At 45.0% G+C, this 22,031-nt stretch overlaps 1 protein-coding gene across 6 annotated transcripts in view; it reads right to left on the reverse strand.

Annotated features, from left to right (window-relative positions):
• Positions 1-2,878: 2,878 nt before the first annotated feature.
• The window catches only part of GATA3 (GATA binding protein 3), a 33,174-nt gene continuing 14,021 nt past the window's right edge, over positions 2,879-22,031 (reverse strand). For 2 of the 6 annotated variants that reach the window (XM_084622129.1, XM_084622130.1), the window contains exons 3-6: positions 21,360-21,899; positions 16,890-17,035; positions 10,213-10,338; positions 2,879-4,273 (exon numbers count right to left, since the gene is read on the reverse strand). In XM_084622129.1, coding sequence (XP_084478255.1) covers positions 3,989-4,273; positions 10,213-10,338; positions 16,890-17,035; positions 21,360-21,899 — 1,097 coding nt within the window. In that variant the 3' untranslated portion in view covers positions 2,879-3,988. Of the gene's footprint in view, positions 4,274-10,212; positions 10,339-16,735; positions 16,816-16,889; positions 17,036-21,359; positions 21,900-22,031 lie in introns of all 6 variants that reach the window. The other 4 variants (XM_084622133.1, XM_084622131.1, XM_084622134.1 and 1 more) reach the window with 4 other exon arrangements.

Consider the following 22,031-nt stretch of genomic DNA (forward strand, 5'->3'; position numbering starts at 1 on the left):
TGCCTGAGTAAGGACTGAGGGATTTGAGCCTCAATAATACCTTCCATGGTGAGTCTTAGGCCACGTGTTTTTACAAAGAGAATAGTAAACTGGAGAAAGAGTATCTTTACTCTCTGACACACACAAATGATTTCTCATGTATCTGGTAGAGCTGCCGTGTTATTTCAAAAATGAAGCAAGGCCGATTCAAAATTCAGAAGGGATCAGTTTTACTTAGAAATATTGTAGCAATAGATTGGTTAACCGTCCTTTGCCTGTTTTCGTATATCAAACTAGCTTTGGTATTGCCTTCTTACCTGTGTTATAGAAAAGAAAGTCTAAAATGGATAAATTCTCGAATGTGTATTCTAGAGAACAGAACGTCTCATCACCATGCAGAATAAAGATAATGGGTAAAATCCTGGCCCTGATGAGTCAATGGCAAAACTCCCATTGAGTTCAATGAGGTCCGGATTTTACCCACTATCTATACCCATACCCAATGTGTTTAACATGGTACATGTAATGCTAAAGCATCCGATCTTTCAAGCCTAGACTTCAGTTGGAGTTCCAAGCAAAGAGTGTTTGTGAGATCAGACCTCAAATGACAATATGTTCAAGAAAGAATTGCAGCCAATGTTTTATTACAGTTCCATTAGATAGATAGATAGATAGATAGATAGATAGATAGATAGATAGATAGATAGATAGATAGATAGATAGATAGATAGATAGATAGATAGATAGTGAAGTGGTACAGGATGCAAGTCACAAGCAGAATTTTTCTCCCTGTTCCTCGTGAAAGACTTTTGGTCATAAGGCCTAATCCAGCTTCCATTAAAGACAATGGAAAGACACCAACTGAGTAGGCGTTAGTGAAATAGTCTTAAATCCATGTTCTGATCTCATTTAGACTGGTGTCAGTCAGATCAGAATCAATACTTTAGTCTTTACCTACAATCCATTGATGAGTCAAAGGAGGGAAAGGTGGAAGTGTTAAGAATTTTTTAAAAGGCAAAAAAACTCAAGCTTAATATCGCCAAAGATGATGACTTCCTTTGATTAGTCAGACTAATTGAGACTAGCTTTATCGTTAGCAGATGATTAATTAGGAGTCAATGAGATCTCTATTTGCATCACAGTAATCCTCCACTCATTTTATTTCAACATTTAGTCTTTATGTTTTAAATATTCATTGAGAAAGCAGGTGATTAACATAGATTTGTTTTGATTTTATGTTTACACATCTTTATCAACAGCATAAAAAGGGAACCAGCCAGTGTTACAAAATTGATACTGTATGTGCCATATACATCCCGTTAATTCCTCATTTGTGATGTAGTCTTATTTTGGCTATATTTATTTGGAAGCAAGGGGAGGAAGAAGCTGAAGCAAAGACAAAACAACAAATCAAAGTCTTCTTTGGCCCACTTTATTTTCATCTTGAAAGTTACCAGCAGGAACCATGGGCCCAATCCTGCAATGCTTTGCTCACATGAGAAATTCCTACTCATGTGAGTAGGCCTATTGCAGTCAATGAACTTGCACCCATTGCCCTGTACCTTGTATAGTCATGTACCCGTGCAACACATGCATGAATTATTACCAGATCAGAATGGTATTTTATAGCCACTTTGCATTGGAGTAAATGGCTACACACAATTCAGAGCAAAGATGAAGCAAGCCCAATGGGTTTAATTCTGATCTCATGTAAATTGGCATAAATCTTTCAGACTAGTATCACTGAGAGCACATTTTGGCCCAATGGGACTACTTGAATGAGTAAGCAGTATTCACGTAAGTGGCTGTGAGATGGGGGCCTCCATTCTGTAGGTAAAAGGAATTCAGCTGTTTCATTGGCCTCAGATGTTGCCACCCTCAGAGCATAATAATTACTTTGTAGGTCATCTTTGTTGAGAGTTGAATATTATTTTTGTTTAATGACAACTATGAGGTCAACAAGCCTGACAGTGTTGCCAACCCTTGTGATTGTCTCACAAGACTCATGATGTTCGGTGCTTTTCTTAAAAGCCCCACTTCCTGGAGTCATGTAATTATGTAAGAATTTCAACTTTCTTTTTAAAGTTTCTTGCCCCCATGACTGTGGAGAAACACTAGGAAAATGTGAACCCTAAAGACTCAAACACCAGAAAGCAAGTTAAAAGACTCCCCAAATGTAGTGATTTATTTTAAATCTCAATATTTTAAAGTTAATCTCCTGAATTTGGGGGGCCTGGCCCATGATTTCTGATGGCTACAGGCAACATACCCTCTACTTTTTGACAGGCCGTGTGCGCAAAAAATTTCTTCTGTGCAAATTGTTGTGCTTCTGTGCAAATTTTTGTGCGCGTGGTGTTTTGCCATGTGCGCACAGCTTAGAAGGAACAGTGGCTAAGGGTTGGAAATATAGATTTCATCATCATCCTTTATATGCTGTTAGATTCCTGCTTCTGCAGTAAGCTCCATCCACTTCTCTAGGTTCAGCAGGCTCCGTTCGCATAGAGCTCATTCTAGGATCTGGACTTTAGACTGTAAAAAATGTCTCACTGCATAAAGAGGTGGTTTAGGGCAGCAATCACCAGTACAAAACATGAGGAAAGTTTATCACCATACAGGATTCTTTCCAAAGGTCTCGAGGCCTTTTTTTTTAAAGGCCTAAAAGCAGAGTTAGGTACCTCTCTGCTAGTGGTATCTTTGAAAACCTCCCCACTAAATTCCTAACTGTACATTTGTTATCATGGTTAGCACAGGGGCTTGAACCTGCAATCTCGGCAGCATAAGCTTCTAGAGCACGAGTGAAAGGAATGATTCACCTAGCTGGGAGCTGCAGCAGATTCAGATGCTTTGCAAATGAGGGGATCTGTAACAGACACTGAACAGTGGGTCACACTAACATGCACTTCATTTATTTTATTTTATTTTTAAACCACCGCAAACATTGCACTGGCCGTCGAAAGGAGCTGAAAAAGATACACGTCGCCCATACCCAGGAAAGCTATTTAATAAATATCATCAAAACAAAAATGAAAAGAATCCCCCCTCCACACACCGCCAAGCACAAAACGCCTGTAAGTCAACAGAATTTAATCTAGTTTATTCTCCAAAAAAAAAAAAAGAGGGAAAAAATATGAAAAACAAAACAAAACCAAAAAAAAAAAAAAACAGGTCTTAACACTAGCAGTAAATAAATTTATACAACCATTCAGTCTGTATAATAGGATGAAATAAATCTACATCTTTCTTAATTTGGTGCTTTGAATTATACATACAAACAACAATTACAGGAACTTGTTCACAATGCATATAGGCCTGAAGAATGGCTATCTGAAAACCCTCGCTGGCAATATCTGTATGTTAACACTGATTGCCCCAAAACCATTATTACTTCCTCTGTAAAAGGCCCAGTGCCTTGAATGAATGATCTGCCTACAGCTTTTAGTTAGTTAATTACTTAATGCATCAAACAACTTGAGCCAGCCAGAGAGAGAGAGAGAGAGAGAGAGAAGACACGACTGGCGGTTTGTCCATTCGTTCATTAGACCTGGTTCTTCTCAGTCGGCATTTTTATTCTCCTCCCCATCCGCCATTAAAAAAAATTTCCTCTGAGTCCTTCATGCCTGTCTTTACAGCTTACCCAGATGCAATAAAGTCTTCCTCAAATGTACAGTATTCCTTACAATATAAGTTATATGCAATGTTCAGCTTTTTTTTTTTCACAGCACTAGAGACCCTGTTAAATAGGGAATATGAGTCTGAATGGCTTATTCACAGATGGAGTCCAGATTCAGAGGTTGAGAATACAGACACCATAGTGAGTTCCTTTAAAAAGTGGCAAACATCACTTTTTTTTCCTTTTTTTTTTCTTTTATGCCTTCAAATAACTTTTTTTTTTATTATTTTTATCCATTTGTTTCGGGCTTCAAATGGATAACTGCACGCCTGCAAAAATGCAAGTATATAAAGTAAATCTCATTTTGAGACCGTAAGCATTCAGCAGGGGAGTCTGTCTCTAACCCATGGCAGTGACCATGCTGGAAGGATGATGAGGTCCGAAAGAGAGGCTGGATGGCGGGTGCATCGGTGTCGGCGTAGTCAGCATGTGGCTAGAGTGACTAAAAGGTGAAATGTGGCTGATGGAGGACATGTGTCTGGAGAGGGCGGCGGGGTTAAAGGAACTGCTCTTGGGGAAATCTTCCAGGCTGTCGTGGACCTTTTTGCACTTTTTGGATTTGCTAGACATTTTTCGGTTTCTGGTCTGAATTCCTTCTTTCTTCATAGTCAGGGGTCTGTTAATCTAAACAAAAATCAATTATTTTTTTATTGTCTTTTTTGCTGCTGTCCCTCCTCCCCAGATCACCGTGGAACTCATCACCAACACATCATTAAGACCTTGGAAACGGCCAACCAAATTCCAGATCCGAACGAGTCTTTTGGGAGCATGTGGAAAAAAAAGCTGGTAGGTTTTCATGGTTGCCCAGACTAATGTATGTAACTTCCAGTGACCAAAAGGGTTAGGTTACCATGTTCCAGGACACTAGGTAACTGGAGTGCATCTGCAAAACAAGCTAGTGAATATCAGCTCATATATTCCTTAAAGGCACTATCTCAACCCTCAAGGCCTCTCCTTAAGGCAAGTTTAAAATCATTAAAGCTAATACCCAGTGAAATAGTTAAATCTCAGTCTCATCTGCAAAGGACCCAAAATACTCTTGTCACCATCATAGAACTGGAAAAATACTGCAAAACGTGAGCAAAAAGTATTATTGGTATTTTTTTTTTAATAAATTTGCTTTGGACATGGTTAGTCCTTTTTGTGTGTGTTCCTTTTCTGCAGACATTTGCTTGCTCTGAGTTGTACTGGCAGGAAGCAAATTTAAAATGCACACACACAAATATTTGCAGAAAACCCAAACATTACATTCTCATGCATGAATATTTGCACCAGCAGCGAAATTCACACATCCAATCAGGGAAGAGAATCAATACCATGTGACTTATCGAACCAACCACAACTAAGCTCAGGTAGGAAATGCTGAATATCTAATTCTCACAGGCTGAAATTCATCTGTATTCAGAGGCCAGTATCAGACACATGTCCCACTTAAGTCCCACTTACGGCTTAAGGGCTTAGCTGGGACTTAAGTGATGCAAAGGCCTTTTGCTGACTTCTCTGCACAGGGATGAATTTCACCCACAGCAAACTATGCTCCATCCAGAGAGTTCGCCAAAATATTAACCAGATCATTTTGAATATTAGTATTAACAATATATTTGAGGGAATCACAATAAGCTGGTAGATATCGTGCAAGTGGGGAAAGAGGCTAAATATATCTGATAAATTATCCCCTGCAAATTATTCTCTCATCTCTAGTAAATGATGATAAATAAAAGTGTAAAAACATCATTCCTGCACCATTGTGACCATTATTTATGACTACAGGAAAATTTACCTTCTTGTTTGTAGGCTATTGCATGGTGCTCTCCACCATAGCATATGAGTTATTAATTAATGTATGCAATAGCCCACTCAGGTAGGGCAAGTATTATCTCCATTCTCTAGAGGGGGATCTGAAGCCAGATCAGACAGGAAGCCTATGGAAAAGCCAGGAAAAAGACCCAGCTTTCATGGGTCCCAGTCTAGCACCTTTAACTACAAGACCAGCCTGCTTCTCAATTGCCTTTTGTAACTCAGAGGACTGGAACCTCTGAGAGATGAAGCTTTTCACCTGTGGAATTCTGGCTCAAATCCAGCCCAGGCCAGTAGTAATCAAAAGTTGCTATCATCCAAGTCTATTTGATGGCCTATTTTAAATGAGTCAGTGGTGTCACCCCAGTTCCTAGCAGAGAAGTATTCCCATTAGATTGCTAATGAGGCTGCCAATTGAAAATGGAGAGGCCTGGGACTGAACGAGCCCAGAACGTGAGCTACCGAGTTAGTTCTAAGGACACTCCAGTTTGAAGGGTATTGGGGACAGTTTGCACCATTCCTGACCACACCATGCGTGTTCGGTAGCTACACAGACCACTGCCGTCAGGGTGGTCAATTCTGCACCTTCCACCAGCACTGGGTGGGGGATTATGTGGCCCCATTTCTCCGAGCAGAGTGAGTGCTCGTGAGTTCCGCACAGCAAGATCACATGCAGTATGCGCCGGGTGCAAGTGTTATACACAGGTGCCCATGGTGATCTGGCAGGGGAGACCTGAGGCTGAATTTTGGTGTGATCCCAAGGGCAGGATAAAAAGAGATTTTGGTTTTCCACTGACTTTAAAATGTAGTCACAGTATAATTAAAAGCTCGCCATAGGAACTGAACCCAGGGATCTTTTCTGTTTCCACTGCACATAAACATGCGGTCCAGAGGTTAAGACACGGCTCCCTTTTCGGCAAAATTATCTCTGCAGTAAAAATGCTAAACCCATGCTAAATAAGAGATTATTTAGAGTAGAATCATAATAGAAATGGGCCACACACTTGTATATGAAAATCATTCATTTCAGATGGATTCCATTAATTATGGGCAATCCTGCAAGGAAATACATTCTCTGCTTTACTGTATGCAGCATACAGACTATACTGTTCTTGGGACACACCGCTCCGCTGCCCTGTAGCTTCCAGCTATTGCAAAATAAGGGTCAGAACTTGCACCTATTGAAGTCAGTGGCAGCTCACACATTTCAAAGGGTGCACACTTGAGCGTTGTGAGCCCGATCCTGTGAGATGCAAGGTGCTGAGCATCCTCCACTCCCTTTGAAGTCAATCGGGCCTGATCCTACTTCTAGGGAATATTGCATGTAAGTTCAATGCAGCAAGATCAGCCTCAAAAGCCCCAAATTCAACACATCAAGTAGATGGGATAGTCAGAGATGACCCGTGCCTGCCGATAGTGGGGGGGCAAACTGTGGGCAGCCGGCTTCAGCACTGTTACTGAGCATGCTCAGTCTGTGTGAGCATGCTCAGTACAAGCCAAGCAGCAAATCTGGGGGGGAGGAGGGAAAGCGACTCTGCACGCTCACCTCCCCTCCCCACCCCACCCCCCAGCATCGCCTCTGGGTAGTCTTATATATTATAGGTCTGATCTTGCTCGGACTAAAGACAGCGGGATTTTTGCCATTGACCTCAATGGTGCTCTGTGTCTGCAGCAGATTTAGTCATTATAATGTTCAATTAGTCGCCAGGAGTCCCTGTATCTGAGAAAGCACTTGAGGATCCTAGAAGGCGCCCTATAAATGTGAAATATTAGTCATTATTAATACGATTGTTAATGGGTCCTATTAAAATCAAAAGGACACTTGACAGTGACTTCAATAGAAGCAGGAATGAGTCCCAAGACTATTATTACTAATATCCTCCAGGCAACTGGGTTTGCTTTACCGGCAGGAATCTAGTGGAATACTAAAAATAGATTAACATAACAGGGAGGGTCAGGGAATAGTGACAATATTATTCCCTTGCTGTATTAGCCAGAACCCAGCCCTGCTGTCATTTCAGCCATAGAATTGGTCTCACTGGGAGTTTTCCCTACAGATCAGTTGCAGGAGTGGGCTCTAAAAAGACATAACCGTTTAAAGGTTTGAATAAAACTCATTAATAAAAACACGAAAATGCAAGAACAATCAAAAACGTATTTCATATATTTGATCCATTATATTCAGTGACTATTCCTCACAGTGCCCATACTAAAAGATGTTGAATGCTTCTTTGGAGGGACAGGAGGCCTTAAATTGCTGTTGATCACCACAGCTTACTAGAGACTCTTAGCACCAGTTAAGAATGGACTTATCTGACGAGACCCAGAGACGTACAGACTTCTGTCCCACTGCTCACTAGAAAATGCACATGGCCTGTGTAAACTGGTGTTCCTCCATCAACTTCAGTGATGTCCCTTTTCAGCACCTGAGGATCTCTACGCTTTCTTGTAAATATATTGACCTCTAGAGGAAGCCTGTCCACCTGCCATAACCGGCCCCCTTGGTAGCAAAGCATTGACTGAAGGATTAGTCTGATGCTATTCACAAGACAGTTAACACAATCTTATTGATCCTGCCTCCCGGAAAGACAGCAAAGGAAGTGGCCTCCACATGAAGGCGACTCAACAAAACTCCCAATGCTTTAAAGCACATCATGGAAACCAGTCACCACACGGGATGCTGCCTTCCTGCCCTCTCCCTCTCCACACTCCCAGGTATCTGCTTTCACAGCCTGCCTTCTCCCAGCTATGTTCCTTCTGGTTTGTTTTCTTTGTTGGTATTTGCCTATCTCCCTAACCTCTACAACAGGCTAGGGACTTTGCAGTCAGAGGCTCTTACATTGACTGGGCAGGAGAAAGGTGTTAATAAATAAAACCTTGATCTTCCACCTCGCAGTCAAAGATCTTTAGATCTGGAGGGGAGGTGGTATTTTCAAGTGAAAAGCAGTGCTGGGAGTTGCTACCTTCCCTCTCCCATCAGGGCTAAAGACAGAGCTGCAACTGGACATCATCCACTAGGAAAGAGGATCTTATTCATTAAGGGCCAGATTTTGAAATTCTTGCTGATCAGTATCTTACTCCACCAGCGGTCCCATTTAAGCTAATGGATCCACTCAGAGCAAGATGCCACTCGACTTGAGTATCAGAATCTGGCCCATGTACTACACCCACCACCTGGGTTGTTGTCACCAGCTGAAGATATTTTTTAAAGAATGTGAAAGTGGTTCTAATCTGCTCGGCATGAGCGGTGTGCCCCATGTCACAAATTTCACAGCTGAATCTGGACTTCCCCAAAATTTGGATCTGGGGGAGGGAAGGGGTCTGGATCAGGTCCACAACACACAGGATACATAGTCATAAAAAAATGAATGGGTGGGTGAACCTGCAAAAGCCAGACAGGTTTGGATAGGAACCCGAGTGTTCAGATACACGGGACAGAACTGGAAATTTTGCAAGAACAAGTTCTTTCCTGAGATCCCTGCTACTTTCTGGTCCCTCTTGGACTGGAAATACCATGGGACAGTTCAGTGCTTTCACTCCAGATTTCTGGAGCCAGCTGCCATTGGAGGCAATAGCCTCTTTTTCAGTGACTTCAATAGGAAGAGGGTGGTGCCCTTAGTTCACTCCTTGTGACCGAAAATGAAAACTAATGGGGAAAGTTAACCAAATGTTGTTCCGTACTCAATAAGGGATGCATGGCTAGGCTTGGGCAAAGATTTTGGTCACTTTTTATTTTACCCAAACTGGTTCTCTCATCCCTAGAGACAAAACAGCGTGAAGATGAAATGGAACTGATGGCCCAGCTCAGTGTTTCTAAATGAAACATAAAGCAAACAACCACGCCAAAAAAAGTGACATCAAAGCAAAGCAATTGTAAGCCTTTGCCCTCTTTCTTATGTTGTTATTATTAATTATCATTATGATTATTATGCCATGTATGGAATGAATGTAACAGTGTGACTCTTAAGAGTCTATTATTATTATTAATAATAATAATAATAAATAATAATAATAATAATAATAATAATTGGTATAACTCTTTCCAGATCCCTTTAGCTCTTTCCTTAGGGCATGTGTCACTGGTTTAGGTGAGCTGGCTTTGCATGGAGCTATTAGATTAAATCTACCAGACATTTCATTTCATTTCCCCTTCCCTTCCCTTTCACAAGTAGTGCTTTAAAATTCACAGCACAGGTTTAGCAGACTCTTCATCCCACTAACTAAATCAAATCCTCTTCATTTTAGGAATTGCGTGTGCCATCCCTGGCAATTACAGCTACCTTTTTGAGTGGGGGCGGTTGGGGAGAATGAAGCAAGGAGGGGCAAAAGAAATAATGGCTGGTGTGTTATTTTTTTCCGGAGCTCATATTTTCTCAAGGAACCGGCCTTAGCATCTAAAGCGTATCAGTTTGCAACATGGCACGTTGTCTTTTCCAGGGTGCAGAGTCCAACACAAAGTAGATAATATCACTCTCTGTGGATAAACTCCTCCTTTCTTGGCTTGCACATGGTAAAGCTATATCGTTACTGATCTGTGGTCCTGTCTTATAACGCTTCAAACCAGGTTTTATTACATCAATTCTGTTTTAATCAAAATCATTAAGGGGACGGGGAGCATTTCCTCATTCTGGCCCGCGGTCTGATCCCGCCAGGTCCCAAAGGGATACGTGGGTGTTCAGAAGCTCTCAGGATTGGGGCCCTTTAAGTTCGGGAGAATTACGTGGCTGAAACAGAAGCTTCCTTACGAGAGTTACAGTTACACTTACATTGTGCAGCTTGTAATAGAGCCCACAGGCATTACAGACGGGATCGCCATTGGCATTTCTCCTCCACAGAGTGGTGGTGGTGGTCTGACAGTTTGCACAGGATGTGCCCGCCCGTCTTGCTGCAGACTGAGGTAGGGTGGGAGGAAAAAAAAGCGCCCATATTAAAAAGATTCAATCAGCAAAACCACTGAGCCAACAAACAGAAACTGGACAAAACTACTGCACATTGCTAAATGGCTTGTGAGAACAAATAGTAATTCTGAAAATCCCCAAGATGCATTCATCCCAAATTATATAGGAATGGCACCGGAGGCCTAAGGTAAGTGCCAAACCTCCGGAAGAAACCATCCAAACCAGCAGCTCTGGCAGATCATGTTTCAGAGGGGAATACATTACTTAAATGCCATCAGGCTTTCCCATTTTAAAACTTTCAGGCGCCCATGGGTCTGATTCTGCATTTAGGGCCCAAACTAACAACCACTGAAGTCAACGGAAAGTCTTGCATTGACTTCAGTGGGTATTGGATCAGGCCCTAAAGCATATTCAAAACTCGGACATCACTGGGCATTTTGGATGTGCAAAGAAAGCAGGATCAGACCCCAAATAAGGCTCAGTCCTGTAGACTTCACTCACATTGATGCACAGGCCCCAGCTTGTAACTAATATTGCAGCTAAGGGTGGCAGCAGCTGACTTATCAATCACATCATTTTAAGCCAAACCTTTCAGTTTATTTGAGTATTTATAGATCTGAAATAAGACTTCACGGTTTTATAGAAGCCATATAAGAAAAGGGGGAAAAAAGAACCATTTTCATTACCAGTAAAATAAGAATTTAGCAGTACAGTTGGGAATGTACTCCCTCTTTTATACATATGTTATCATTAACACTCACAACTTTTACAGTTTTACTCCACTCTATCCGTCTGTGATGGATAAACTGAGCTCCTTGCACTTTGTCATGTGTTAGGCTTTCAAATAAGATCTTTAAAGCCAAAGTCCTGTCTGCCCCTCATGAACATTAAATGGTTATTGGGCTCTGATTCCACACCTATTCATTGACTTCAAAGGGACTGCTCATGAACTGAAAGTTAAGCGTGTGCTTAAGTGCTTTGCTGGAGCTAGGCACCGCTCAGCACCTTGAGGAACTGAGGTTTAATTCTCTTCTTTGTGCCACTAATCTAACCATTTACCCCACTACCCACTCCAGCTGCCTATTGCAGCACGTACAACATTCAAAAACCACTAAGTCTCTGGACGCTGTACAACAAATCTAAAACACAAACGTGGACATTAGGGGTAGTGTTCACTTTAACTGTGAATTTCCTGGCTTTAGGTAGGTCATGTTACAACTTAAATAATAATTAAATGTAGTGTGGGGAGTCGAAGCCAGGGGGGAGTGGGCTGTTTTATTGGGCATTACATGTCCTTTGTTTATTGGTTGGTAAGGATTTTCATTATTTAGACAAAAGAAGTGTGAAATATAAAGTAAATACATACACACATAATAACCTGCTTAGAACACTCACCATGATCGAATACAAAGGGGCTGCCACGATCTGGGTCAATGGGAGTTTAGGGTATGTAAGCAGTGCAACGATCAGCTCCTAGTTGTGTATACAAAGTAGGCAAGATGTGCAGCAATTTGTCTGTAGTTCAAGCCATTGAATTTGGTTTTAACTGTTAGTCTGCATGTGATGGGCTATAACTGGAAAAACACTGTGGGTGAAATCCTGGTCCTATTAACTTCAAGGAGTCTTGAGGTCCTGAACCTAGATTTTGCTCAATGGAAACTCCCACAGACTAAAGAATCAAGCTCGAAGGACCTCATCCCAAAACACTGAAAAGATTCCAGTTGGCTTCAGTGGGCTGTGGATTGGGCTCTAAATGTGCTAAAACTAACCTGCAAACACTACATTTTCTGCCTAGTCCAGGCCACCAAAATAAAAAAAAAGAGTGAAGCCAAGGTGGGATGCAAATACGGCTAGTGATCATGATGAAGGAAAGGGTAGTTTTGTTCTGATCTCATTAAGGAAAACGAAGATTAATTAAAAGATCTGACTGGCACACTTTAAACGGGGGAGCCCATGCAGAGTAGTAGTATGTTACGTAACATGTGAAGTAAACAATCAGTTGCAGTCTAGGATCTTGTGTACTCTAAAGGGGGGAGATTGATCTAAGTTACGCAACTTCAGCTACGTGAATAACATAGCTGAAGTCGATGTACTTAGATCTAGTCACCGCGGGGTCCACCCTACGCAATGTCGACTGGAGACGTCATTCAGGTGGAGTACAGGAGTCGACGGGAGAGCGATCCGTGGTCGATTTAGCAGGCCTTCACTAGACTCGCTAAATCAACCACCGATGCATGGATTGCGGCGTGTCGAACCCCCAGTAAGCATAGACAAGGCCTAGGATTATTTTCTAAATTTGGCAATTCTTTTTAGCCCATCATAACGGATTTTTCAATGCAAAAATTGCAAAGAAGTTAAATGTTAACACTCCAAATTGTTTAAAAAATTATGATAGGGGTCTGCATGTTCTGAAGCGAGTCTACTCAGATTTACAAAAATATGAACGGCAGACACATACTTGCTAGGTAAAGGGAAAAGTGTGTGTGTACATGTGTTGATTTCTGATCCTGCAGTCCTCTCTCGGGCAAATCTAAAGCCTCAGTCCTGCAGATACGGAAACTAGCTTAACTTCAAGCATATGAGGAACCCCACTGAAATCAATTCAAGTTAAGCGTGTGTGTCAACATTTGTAGGATCAGAGTCGAAAACTGATGCTTCAGTTTCTGCATAGGTTCGTTTCTCATTCACTCCAATGGCCGTTCCATGAGTGGAGCAGGAGCAGCACCAGGCTCTAGGCTTTCAGTGGGAGTTTTACCCACGTCAGGCGTGAAGTATTGGGCCTCTGGGGATTTCTAAAACCAGTGATATTTGACTCAGCCCACGCAAGAGGAAACGTCTCCCTTGGAGACATTTTGCGGTTTTGTGCCCTGTGCCACTGATATTCACAATCAGTCATTCCACTTGACACAAAAATCCTCATGATAAATGTAATTTAAGGGCAAAAAAAAAAGCATTATTCTTGCACAATTATCACTTTCTGAAAAGAAACAGTAAAAAACAATAGAAGTAAGGGTCTTCTCCTACTCCCGTTGATGTCAATGAGAAAACTCCCACTGATTTCAATGGAAATGAGGAAGCCCAAAATTAATTGTACATATTACAACTGGAGTGTGAGATTACCATGTAATGTCCTGCAGATACAAATCCTCCCTGGCATAATGCACAACAACAATACTTTGCGCTTACAGAGCCTCTTCTGGTGGAGGATCTCAAAGCGCTTTTCCATTCTCTAGTGAATCAAGCTTCTCAGCTACCCTCAAACTAAGGAGATCTGTTTTTAGGCGCTACGACCCCCACGGGTTATTAGTCTGATCCAACTCTTATAAATGAAGTCTGCATTGATTTTAGTCAGAGCTGGGTGGGGGTGTCCTATCTTTGGCTTCAATGGGCTGTAGATCAGACCCTCTGAAACTAGCCCAAGGTCATACAGGAAGCTTGCGGGAGAGAGAGAAATACATCCTAGATCCTGTGCCTTAACCACACACCCAGGCTGTCTCTCTCACTCTCCTTTTGAAAGTTAGAACAGATCAAGTTGAGACACAGATGCCAGTTTTTAATACATAACTAAATGCAAATATAAGTCACAGCTCTGTTGACATCTGCCTTCTTGGGGAAATTTGGCAAAAGCAATGTGGTATCAAATGGAGGCAGAGCGCTTGCTTTGTTCAATTTATATAGAAAAGGGAAAGGCAAAAATCTAGAAATCTAACATTTATATGTCACCAGTTAGTACAGACCGTGTTCAAACTGCAGGGACTTTTTCTTTTTTGGAGGGGTGCGGGGAAGGCGTTACTTCATTTTAAGGGCACAACACAGGATATATCCTGTGTTGTGCCCTTAAAATGAAGTAACGCCTTCCCCGCACCCCAAATATATATTTGTAAGTGCAGGTTTGGGGTGATTCAGAGCATTCTTTGATGGTGCAATCACACTTGCTTTGAGAGAACACCTTTCAGCTGCCTGGGGGTTTGTTTTGGGTCTTTTCAACCCCCTTCTCCTTCTAATACATTCAAACTCCTTAGTGTTTGGGTTGTGGAAGCAGAGCTGTTGTTTATGAGCTATCTCCAGTGCTCAGATATCCGGCAGCTTTTTCCTAGGAAGTTAGCTTTACACATGAAGAGAGAAAGAAAAAAAAAAATAATAAAGACAGAAAAATGTGTGTGTGTTTAAGACAGGGGAATGGAGAGGGGGAGGGGCGTGGAGGCTAGAGCTTCCCAGAATCAAAAGCCCACAAGCACTTCCCTCCCTGGAAAGTTTTTCCCTTTTTCTAATAAGGGCAGGAGGGGTGAGCCTCCGCTAAGTTGGACCAACAGTTTCTTTTAAGGGAAAAGTTCATTGGAAGTAGTGGTGCACTATTGCCCGTACTGTGCAGCGTTTGACAGCGAGAGGAGGACGGACCGGGGAACTTACCCCTCTGTCTCCAAACCTACATGTCCAGTCGAAGACAACTGCATTTCTCCTTGCAGTGTTATCTTTCCTCTGGCCATGTAGAACTTGATCCCAAAAAACACATAGCAGTTGCATATGTGAATAGTCCTATTCACTGCAATGGGACGAGTCACAGGCATAAAGTTAAGCAAGCGCCTCAGGCCTTGTCTACACTACGGGGGCTGGGGGGGGGGAGATCAAGCTAAGTTACGCAACTTCAGCTCTGTGAGTAAAGTAGCTGAAGTCGACGTACTTAGATCTACTCACCGCGGGGTCCACCCTACACGATGTCGACTGGAGACACTCTCCCGTCGACTCCCCTTGCATTTCTCGTTCAGGTGGAGTACCGGAGTCGACGGGAGAGCGATCTGCGGTCGATTTAGCAGGTCTTCACTAGACCTTCTAAATTGACCCCGATGCATCGATCGCCGCACATCGAACCCCCGGTAAGTGTAGACAAGGCCTTAGCATTTGCAGGGCTGGGGTCTTAGGTGCATGCGTATCTCTACTCATGTGAGTAATCCCACTGGAATCAATGGGACTAGTCACTTGAGCAAAACTACGCACATGCCCTGAAAAGACCTATTGGCTTACTTACTGTGCATAAAGTTAAGCATGATTTGCAGGATGTGGGCTTTAAGGGGAGTTATATTATTCTGTCTGTTAACTCTGTTGTTAAGTACCATGGGGCAGGAATCACACTTTCCTCTGTGTTTTGAACAGCAGCCAGCATACTGTCAGCATTTTTAATAATAATAATGAGACTAAATGTTCCTTTATTCTAAACATGCACTCACTTCTCAGGGAGGGAACATAATTTTGTCCCACTTACCCCCCACCCCCAACCCCTTGTTGCTTGCATGATTATTTGCTAAGTACATTAGCCATGCCTTCCAGACTTCTTGTGGCTCCATGGGAAATTCACAAATAGATCATTGGGGATGCTAAACATAGGATGTGTATTACAGTTACAAAACCTGAAACCATTATTTAGTGTAATGAGGCATTTATTTAGGTGTTCCTCTGAGGGGGCTGAGGTACATGCTTAACTTTACACACACCATTCACTCCAATGTGATTACTCACAGGTTCTGATATGCTACTGCCCTATACCCTGCATCCTCATTTACACCCGTGGGTGTAAACCTCCTACCGGACCGGAACAGTAGCATTTTACACCTACATTGCACTGATGCAAATGACTATGCAAGGGTGCTGGAGGATGGGGCCCAAATTTAAGCATGGGTGCAGTTTTTTGCAGGATTGGGGCCTAATTCTTGTGGTGGATTCTCCATCACTGACAATTTTTAAATCAAGAGCGGATGTTTTTTCTATAAGATTTGCCCCGGGACTTCTTTTGGGGATGTTCACTGGCCTGTGTTTTCCAGGAGGTCAGACTAGATGATCACTGTGGTCCCCTCTGACCTTAGACTCTATGAATCTATGATCTATCAGGGCCAATTACCAAGGCGATCTCTTGTCCAATCAGCGTAAACTGACCATAGTGAGGGACATGCTCCATCCTAAATACCGCAATAAATAAACTTGGACACTCTTTTGAGGTCAGAAAGGGAGGGAAGGAAAGGATAAGTCCCTGTGTTCCTTTAAAACCCAGCTGTCCCTGTAATCCCACGTGGGTGGAGGAGAAAGAAACGCACAAATTCCCCCCGCCCGCCCCCCATGACGGTTTCAAATTTAAAAAAAAAAAAAAAAAAAAACGGGTTTCAAAATCTCCCTCTTTCAAGGTGAGGCCTCTCAGACCTTGTGCTCTGCCACACTTCCCCTCCAGCCGCTCTTCCCCACCCAAGACCCTTGTAAGAAATTCAGCTTCCCTTAAAGTAATTCCTACAGATAGAGATTTGTAAAGGCACAAATATTAAAAAAAAAAAAAAAAAAAGGTACGTAACTTGGCAGGCACAGTGTAATGTGGGGGATGGGCTGAGAGTCTCTCTATAGCTCGTACTTTAAAACCCCTCTTCAGTACAGACTGACATGTCTGTGGGCTCTCCTGCCCTTTCCCTGCAGAAAGCTCGCCATCCTGGGCTGAGGAAATCAAGCACAACAACGACAGAAAGTTAGTGCTGTCTGGCTCGACGCTCTGGAAAGGGGGGACTTACCAGCCTTCTCTTGGGCTTAATCAGGGGCCGGTTCTGCCCGTTCATTTTGTGATAGAGTCCACAGGCGTTACACAGATAATGCCCGGTGCCATCTCTCCTCCACAGGGGGGTTGAGGTAGCGCCACAATTTACACACTCCCTGCCTTCTGGAAACAAGAGGGCACACAGTTCACTTATGGAAAGCAAAGGGGGAGGGCGGGGGAGGGGCGGGGGACAAGTGTGAAAGGCCTTCGATCTGGCTCAGCCCCCTCTCCCCCAAGCGTCGCCTTCCCCCCAAGCCCTCTGCAAAGCCAGCTCGTGGGCAGGGCTGCTTGGTCATTAGTTCACACACACGTTGTCGTTCTGCTGCCCAAACAAACTACAACCCCAAAGCTTTAGGGGCCCGATCCTTCCCCACCCTCCCCATCAGTGGAGGCAGGCTCAGCCCCTGGCTCGTTTCCTCTGAGCTGCGGGAAACTGTACACAAGCCTGCGCAGAGAGCATTACAGTTAGCAAGGGAAATACATTGCGGCCTGATCCTGCAGGACTGGCTAGCACCAGCTGCAATGAGTTACATGGGACTGCTTCTCCCACCCGTAAGGACACACACTAATATCCACAGGCGATCAAGCCACAGGGGGCCCAGCCTGGAACCCTTACTCACAGTAGTAGCCCTTACTTAGGGAGTGGTTCCATTGAAGTTAATGAAGCTAGTCCTGCCCGCAAAGTGCTACTCTGAATAAAGGCTCCATAGAATTCCTAACTCCCTTGCCTCAGCGGGCAGGTCAGAAGTCTTTGGTATCGTCCAATGAGTTAGGGCACCAGCCAAATCGCATCGATTTGGCTTGACACCACCAATCGATCTTTAAAGCCTGAATGAAAGCCCTAGCCCAGCCCTTGCGCTGCCTATGAAGAGTTCCTAGAGGGCTGTGTTTTCTATTAAGTCAGGCAGCAAAGCAAAAGCATCAGCAACCGGTTCAGCGAAGGGAGAGATTTGGTCGATTTCTGGTGTATTCAATTAACAGGGAGAGTATTTCACTCCACTGGTGGAAAACAAACTGAAAACAAACTCAGATTTGGTGCCTCACCCACACAGGTGCATTGTCACTCTCATCTGTTGATGAGGCTTTTAATTAAGTCTTCCAACAGAGATACTTAAGGGACTCTGCGACACACATATGCGGCCAGTGCTGTGGATCTAAAATATTTTGTTTTCTCTCCTTCTTATCAACCTGCTTTCCAATTCCTTTCTTTCTGAAGCGGGGAAGGAAAAGAGGTTGTCAGCTGTCTACTATTTTAAGTTTGATCCTGTATTATTGCCAATTGTTTAACCTAAATAGGCAGTACCTTCACCGTTGCCCTGGCCTATAGTCTGCATTGCATCCTTTTTCCCCACCGAGCTAAAGACAGGCTGAAATTGTGACAACAAACAGTAGGCTTTGGTTCAGGCAAACCATTTTTAAATCTAGCTGCACATCCCCAGAGCTTTCAATAATAAAATATCCTGGTGCTTATGCTTATTAGTTTGGTTAAAGATGATCACCTACAAACTAATAAATGTGCTCAGGGAGCAAACACTAGGAGGATCAAAGCTGAGCGCTGCACATAGAAGGGTTATGGCCCAAAGCTTACTTTTAGGCATTTGGGAACAGGAAATATATGGGTTCTTGATACAGTCACAGGAGTGGTTTTTGTGCTACAGTGCTTTGTTGAACCAACCCAGCCCCTACCAGTACAGGACCCATCCTCCCGCACGGAAACAATTCATTTCCCTTCCTTCTTTGAAAGAAAAGAAGAGCTCGTTTATAAACCTCCCAGCTGCTTGCGAGCTGAGCCCCGGCCTGCTTTAATAAGCCTTCGATTTCAAAACGAAAACGCTTCGGGTTCATCATAAAGGAGGGGTCCGATCCTGCCATCCGAACAACAGACCCAGAAAGGGGCAGGAGCCAGCCCGCCCTTGGTGTGTGTGAAGGGGGTTCTGCCCCCCGGAAAAGGGCGGCCGGTCCCCATAGCATTTGCATATGTGACTAGTCCTATGCACTGCAAGGGGATGAGTCTGACCGAGAGCTCAGCTCAGGCAAGCCCCCAGCCAGGGCGCTCCTGTTCCAATCTAGCCGCACCTAACACGCCCCGGGGGAATTAACTCGTGCCTGGCTACACCGCGTTCGAGGGCCCTGTCGCCACGTTCCAGACAAACAATCCGAGCGTGGCTCGAGCCCGCGGGCCCATGCCCGGTCCCAGCCGTTGCGCTCCGCGGTTTGCTGGCGGAGAGGCCCCGCTGCGGGGGGGGTTGGAAGCGGGGCCTGCGGGAGCCAGGCGGGTGGCTCGCTCTGTGTAGGCAGCCCGGTGACGAGAACCACAGCGCGACAGCCTTAAACATGGCAACAGCCCCATGCAAAGAGCTCCCCTCTCCCTCCCTAACACGCTGCTCTAAGGACACTCACTCCCAGCCTCCGCTGAGCAGCCAGGCTGGTCGGGGGGCCGCTGGCGCAGCGGGGAGATGCTGCCGGTTTATTTGATTCGCACCGTGCCTTTGGGGCCCATTACAATTCGTGCATTAAAGAAGAAAGAAAGAAAGAAAGAAAGAAAGAAAGAAAGAAAGAAAGAAAGAAAGAAAGAAAGAAAGAAAGAAAGAAAGAAAGAAAGAAAGAGGCATCCGCACCCTAACCACAAACTTCAACCGTTTTTCCAAAACGCGGCCGCCTGGTCTGCCTGTTGTAGAGCATTTGCAAACAGCAAAACCCCACAAAGGTAGCAGCCGTTTCTCCCTCCTTCACCTGCGACACCTCCAGTCCCTTTGCCCACCCACCTCCCCGGCTTCCCAGCTAGCTGAGGTTGAAATGGCAACCCCACCACAAAGCCAGCGCTGCTTTTGGTGATGCAGACCGCAGCTGTCTTTCTAGAAGTAACAGAGAGTGGCAGCAGGAAAACAAAAACAAACAAGCCAACAACACTTTGGGGAGCTTTGGAAATGCCTGGCCGGGCGCACACACCGGGCAGGCTGTTTGGGGCACGGCTGCTGCTGCAAACGCCACCTCTCCACCATCTACTGGACACCCTCTTTCCTAACCTGCCGGTCCGGGTTTTAGGGCTGGGGGCTCGCCTTTCAGAAAAGGCAGGAGGCGCATGGGCTGTCTAAAATCAAGACAAGAATGCCCCGGACTTGGTTCCCCACACAGTCCATTCGTTTTCCTTCCCCCTTGATACACTGATTGATCAGTTTGTTCCCCTTAACACTGGACATCACTAGTAAGTTCCTCTTGCTGTTCTATTCTCTTTCCCTCTCTTTTGTTTCACTCCCTCTCTCTCTCTCTCACACACACACACACCCCCGTCTGCTTTCATGTACAGAACATGCAGGTCTGGGGTTTTTTGTCACTTCTAACCGCATCCGGACCCTATTAAAGTTCCTGGCGTTGGATAAACAATGCAACTGTCGCGTGCAGCAGTCTGAAAATAATTGGATTAGCTCGAACATATCAGCTAAATAGAGACAGTCCCTGCCCAGACAGTCAGAGTAAATGTCACCCTGGAAAAACCCTGAAAACCGATCGCGTTCATGCCAGGCAGCCTCCACGGAAGGGGGAGTGGAGGGAGTTTTGACTAATCGTGCCCTGCTGCACACAGAGGGAGAGAGCATGGGATATATTGGTTTTAAAAGTCCAGCTCGTGAAATCTTTGGGAGTGAGACCCCCCAGCCGGACAGCCTAAACAAAACTCTCTTTGCAGAATGCTTTCCCAACGCTGCTGCAAACTGGCTTCTGGGCTGGGGGGACGAGACCGGGAAGCGGGCTCTTGGGGGTGGATAAATCCTAGCTGGTTTGTTTGCCTCTTTGCCCAGTAAGTCACTGAACCGATAGGTACACGTCGATTTCCTGAGGGTGCTGGGTTCTGTGACAGCTCCCCGGGAGAAAAAAATAAAGCTGAAGTCCCCTGTTATCCCCGCCGCTTCAAGCACACCAGTTACAGAGGCCCTGGTTTTAGCAGCTTTGGGGTGGATTGGGGGCTGCAAAAGGGACTGGTACAATTCCTTCAGGTTCTCTTCCTTGGGACCGGGGCATCCCCCAAGATTCATGTCGACAAACTGGTAGGCGGATTCGCTGCCCTAGAATTAATCTGGGGATGCAAACTTCGGCTGGGACTTTTTACAGCCTTTACCCTGACTGTGTGGCAGGGCAGCTGGGACGTCCTTTTCCCCCACCCCCCTTCACACACACACCCCCCTTTGGTTTATTACAAAGTCCTGTTGCACATGGCTTCCCACTCCCACTCCCCTCAGTGTTGCTTGTGATTGGGGGGGGGGCTGATCTGGCCCGCAGGGAGGCCAATATAATATGTCCCAAAATTGAAAACACCTTCTCCAGGGTCTGAGCTTTAGAGAAGGAGCGTGTCTGTAGGCCTGCCTACAGGGCTGATCCTTGATCAGGTAGGTTCAGGACCTCTCCTAATTTCCCCTCCCTATCCCAGGGGTTAATAACCCAAGAACCCTACCTGTACTGGAGCGTGCTTTTGGTCTCGATTTGCACCCAAACCCCGTAGGCGACCCCCCTAGGAGGCTGCTCGGAGGGAAGAGTCCAGAGCTATAATCTGGGACGTAGGGCGGGTAGGTGGTGATGGGGTGGTGAGCGGAAGAGGAGGCCCCGCCTAGCGATGCCATGCTGCTGCGGGAATGAGAGGACTCCAGCTTCATGGTGTCCGCCAGGGACACCTGGTACTTGATGCATTCCTTCTCGTCCTGCCGGTTGGAGCCGGTGGATCCCGGGGTGGAGATGGAGGGATCCGGGGAGACATCTTTGGGAGGGGTCGGAGGGAAGGTGAAAAGGTGCGGGCTGGAGTGGCCGGCGGATAAAGTGGAGGAGGAAGCCGGCGGGTAGACGGAGAGGGGTCCCGGGGAGCTGTGATGGATGGAGGTCTTGGAGAAGGGACTCAGGTTCCAAGGAGACGCGCTGTGGTGGCTCCCCAGGGCTTTGCTCCCGTCCAGCCAAGGGAGAGATCCGTGGAGAAGCGGTGGGCGACACACCTGGCTCCCTGCTAGGAGAAAACAGAAGCAGGCCAGGTTACACTCCCTCCGGGATCGGCCAGCACATGCAGGACCCCCAAACTAGCTCTCCTTGTCACCCACCTAAGCCCTACTGGTGATAACCTCAAGAAACTTAGCCCACA

Source organism: Lepidochelys olivacea (assembly GCF_965140295.1).
Source record: "Lepidochelys olivacea isolate rLepOli2 genome assembly, chromosome: 1".
In the NCBI taxonomy this organism is placed as follows: Eukaryota; Metazoa; Chordata; order Testudines; family Cheloniidae; genus Lepidochelys; species Lepidochelys olivacea.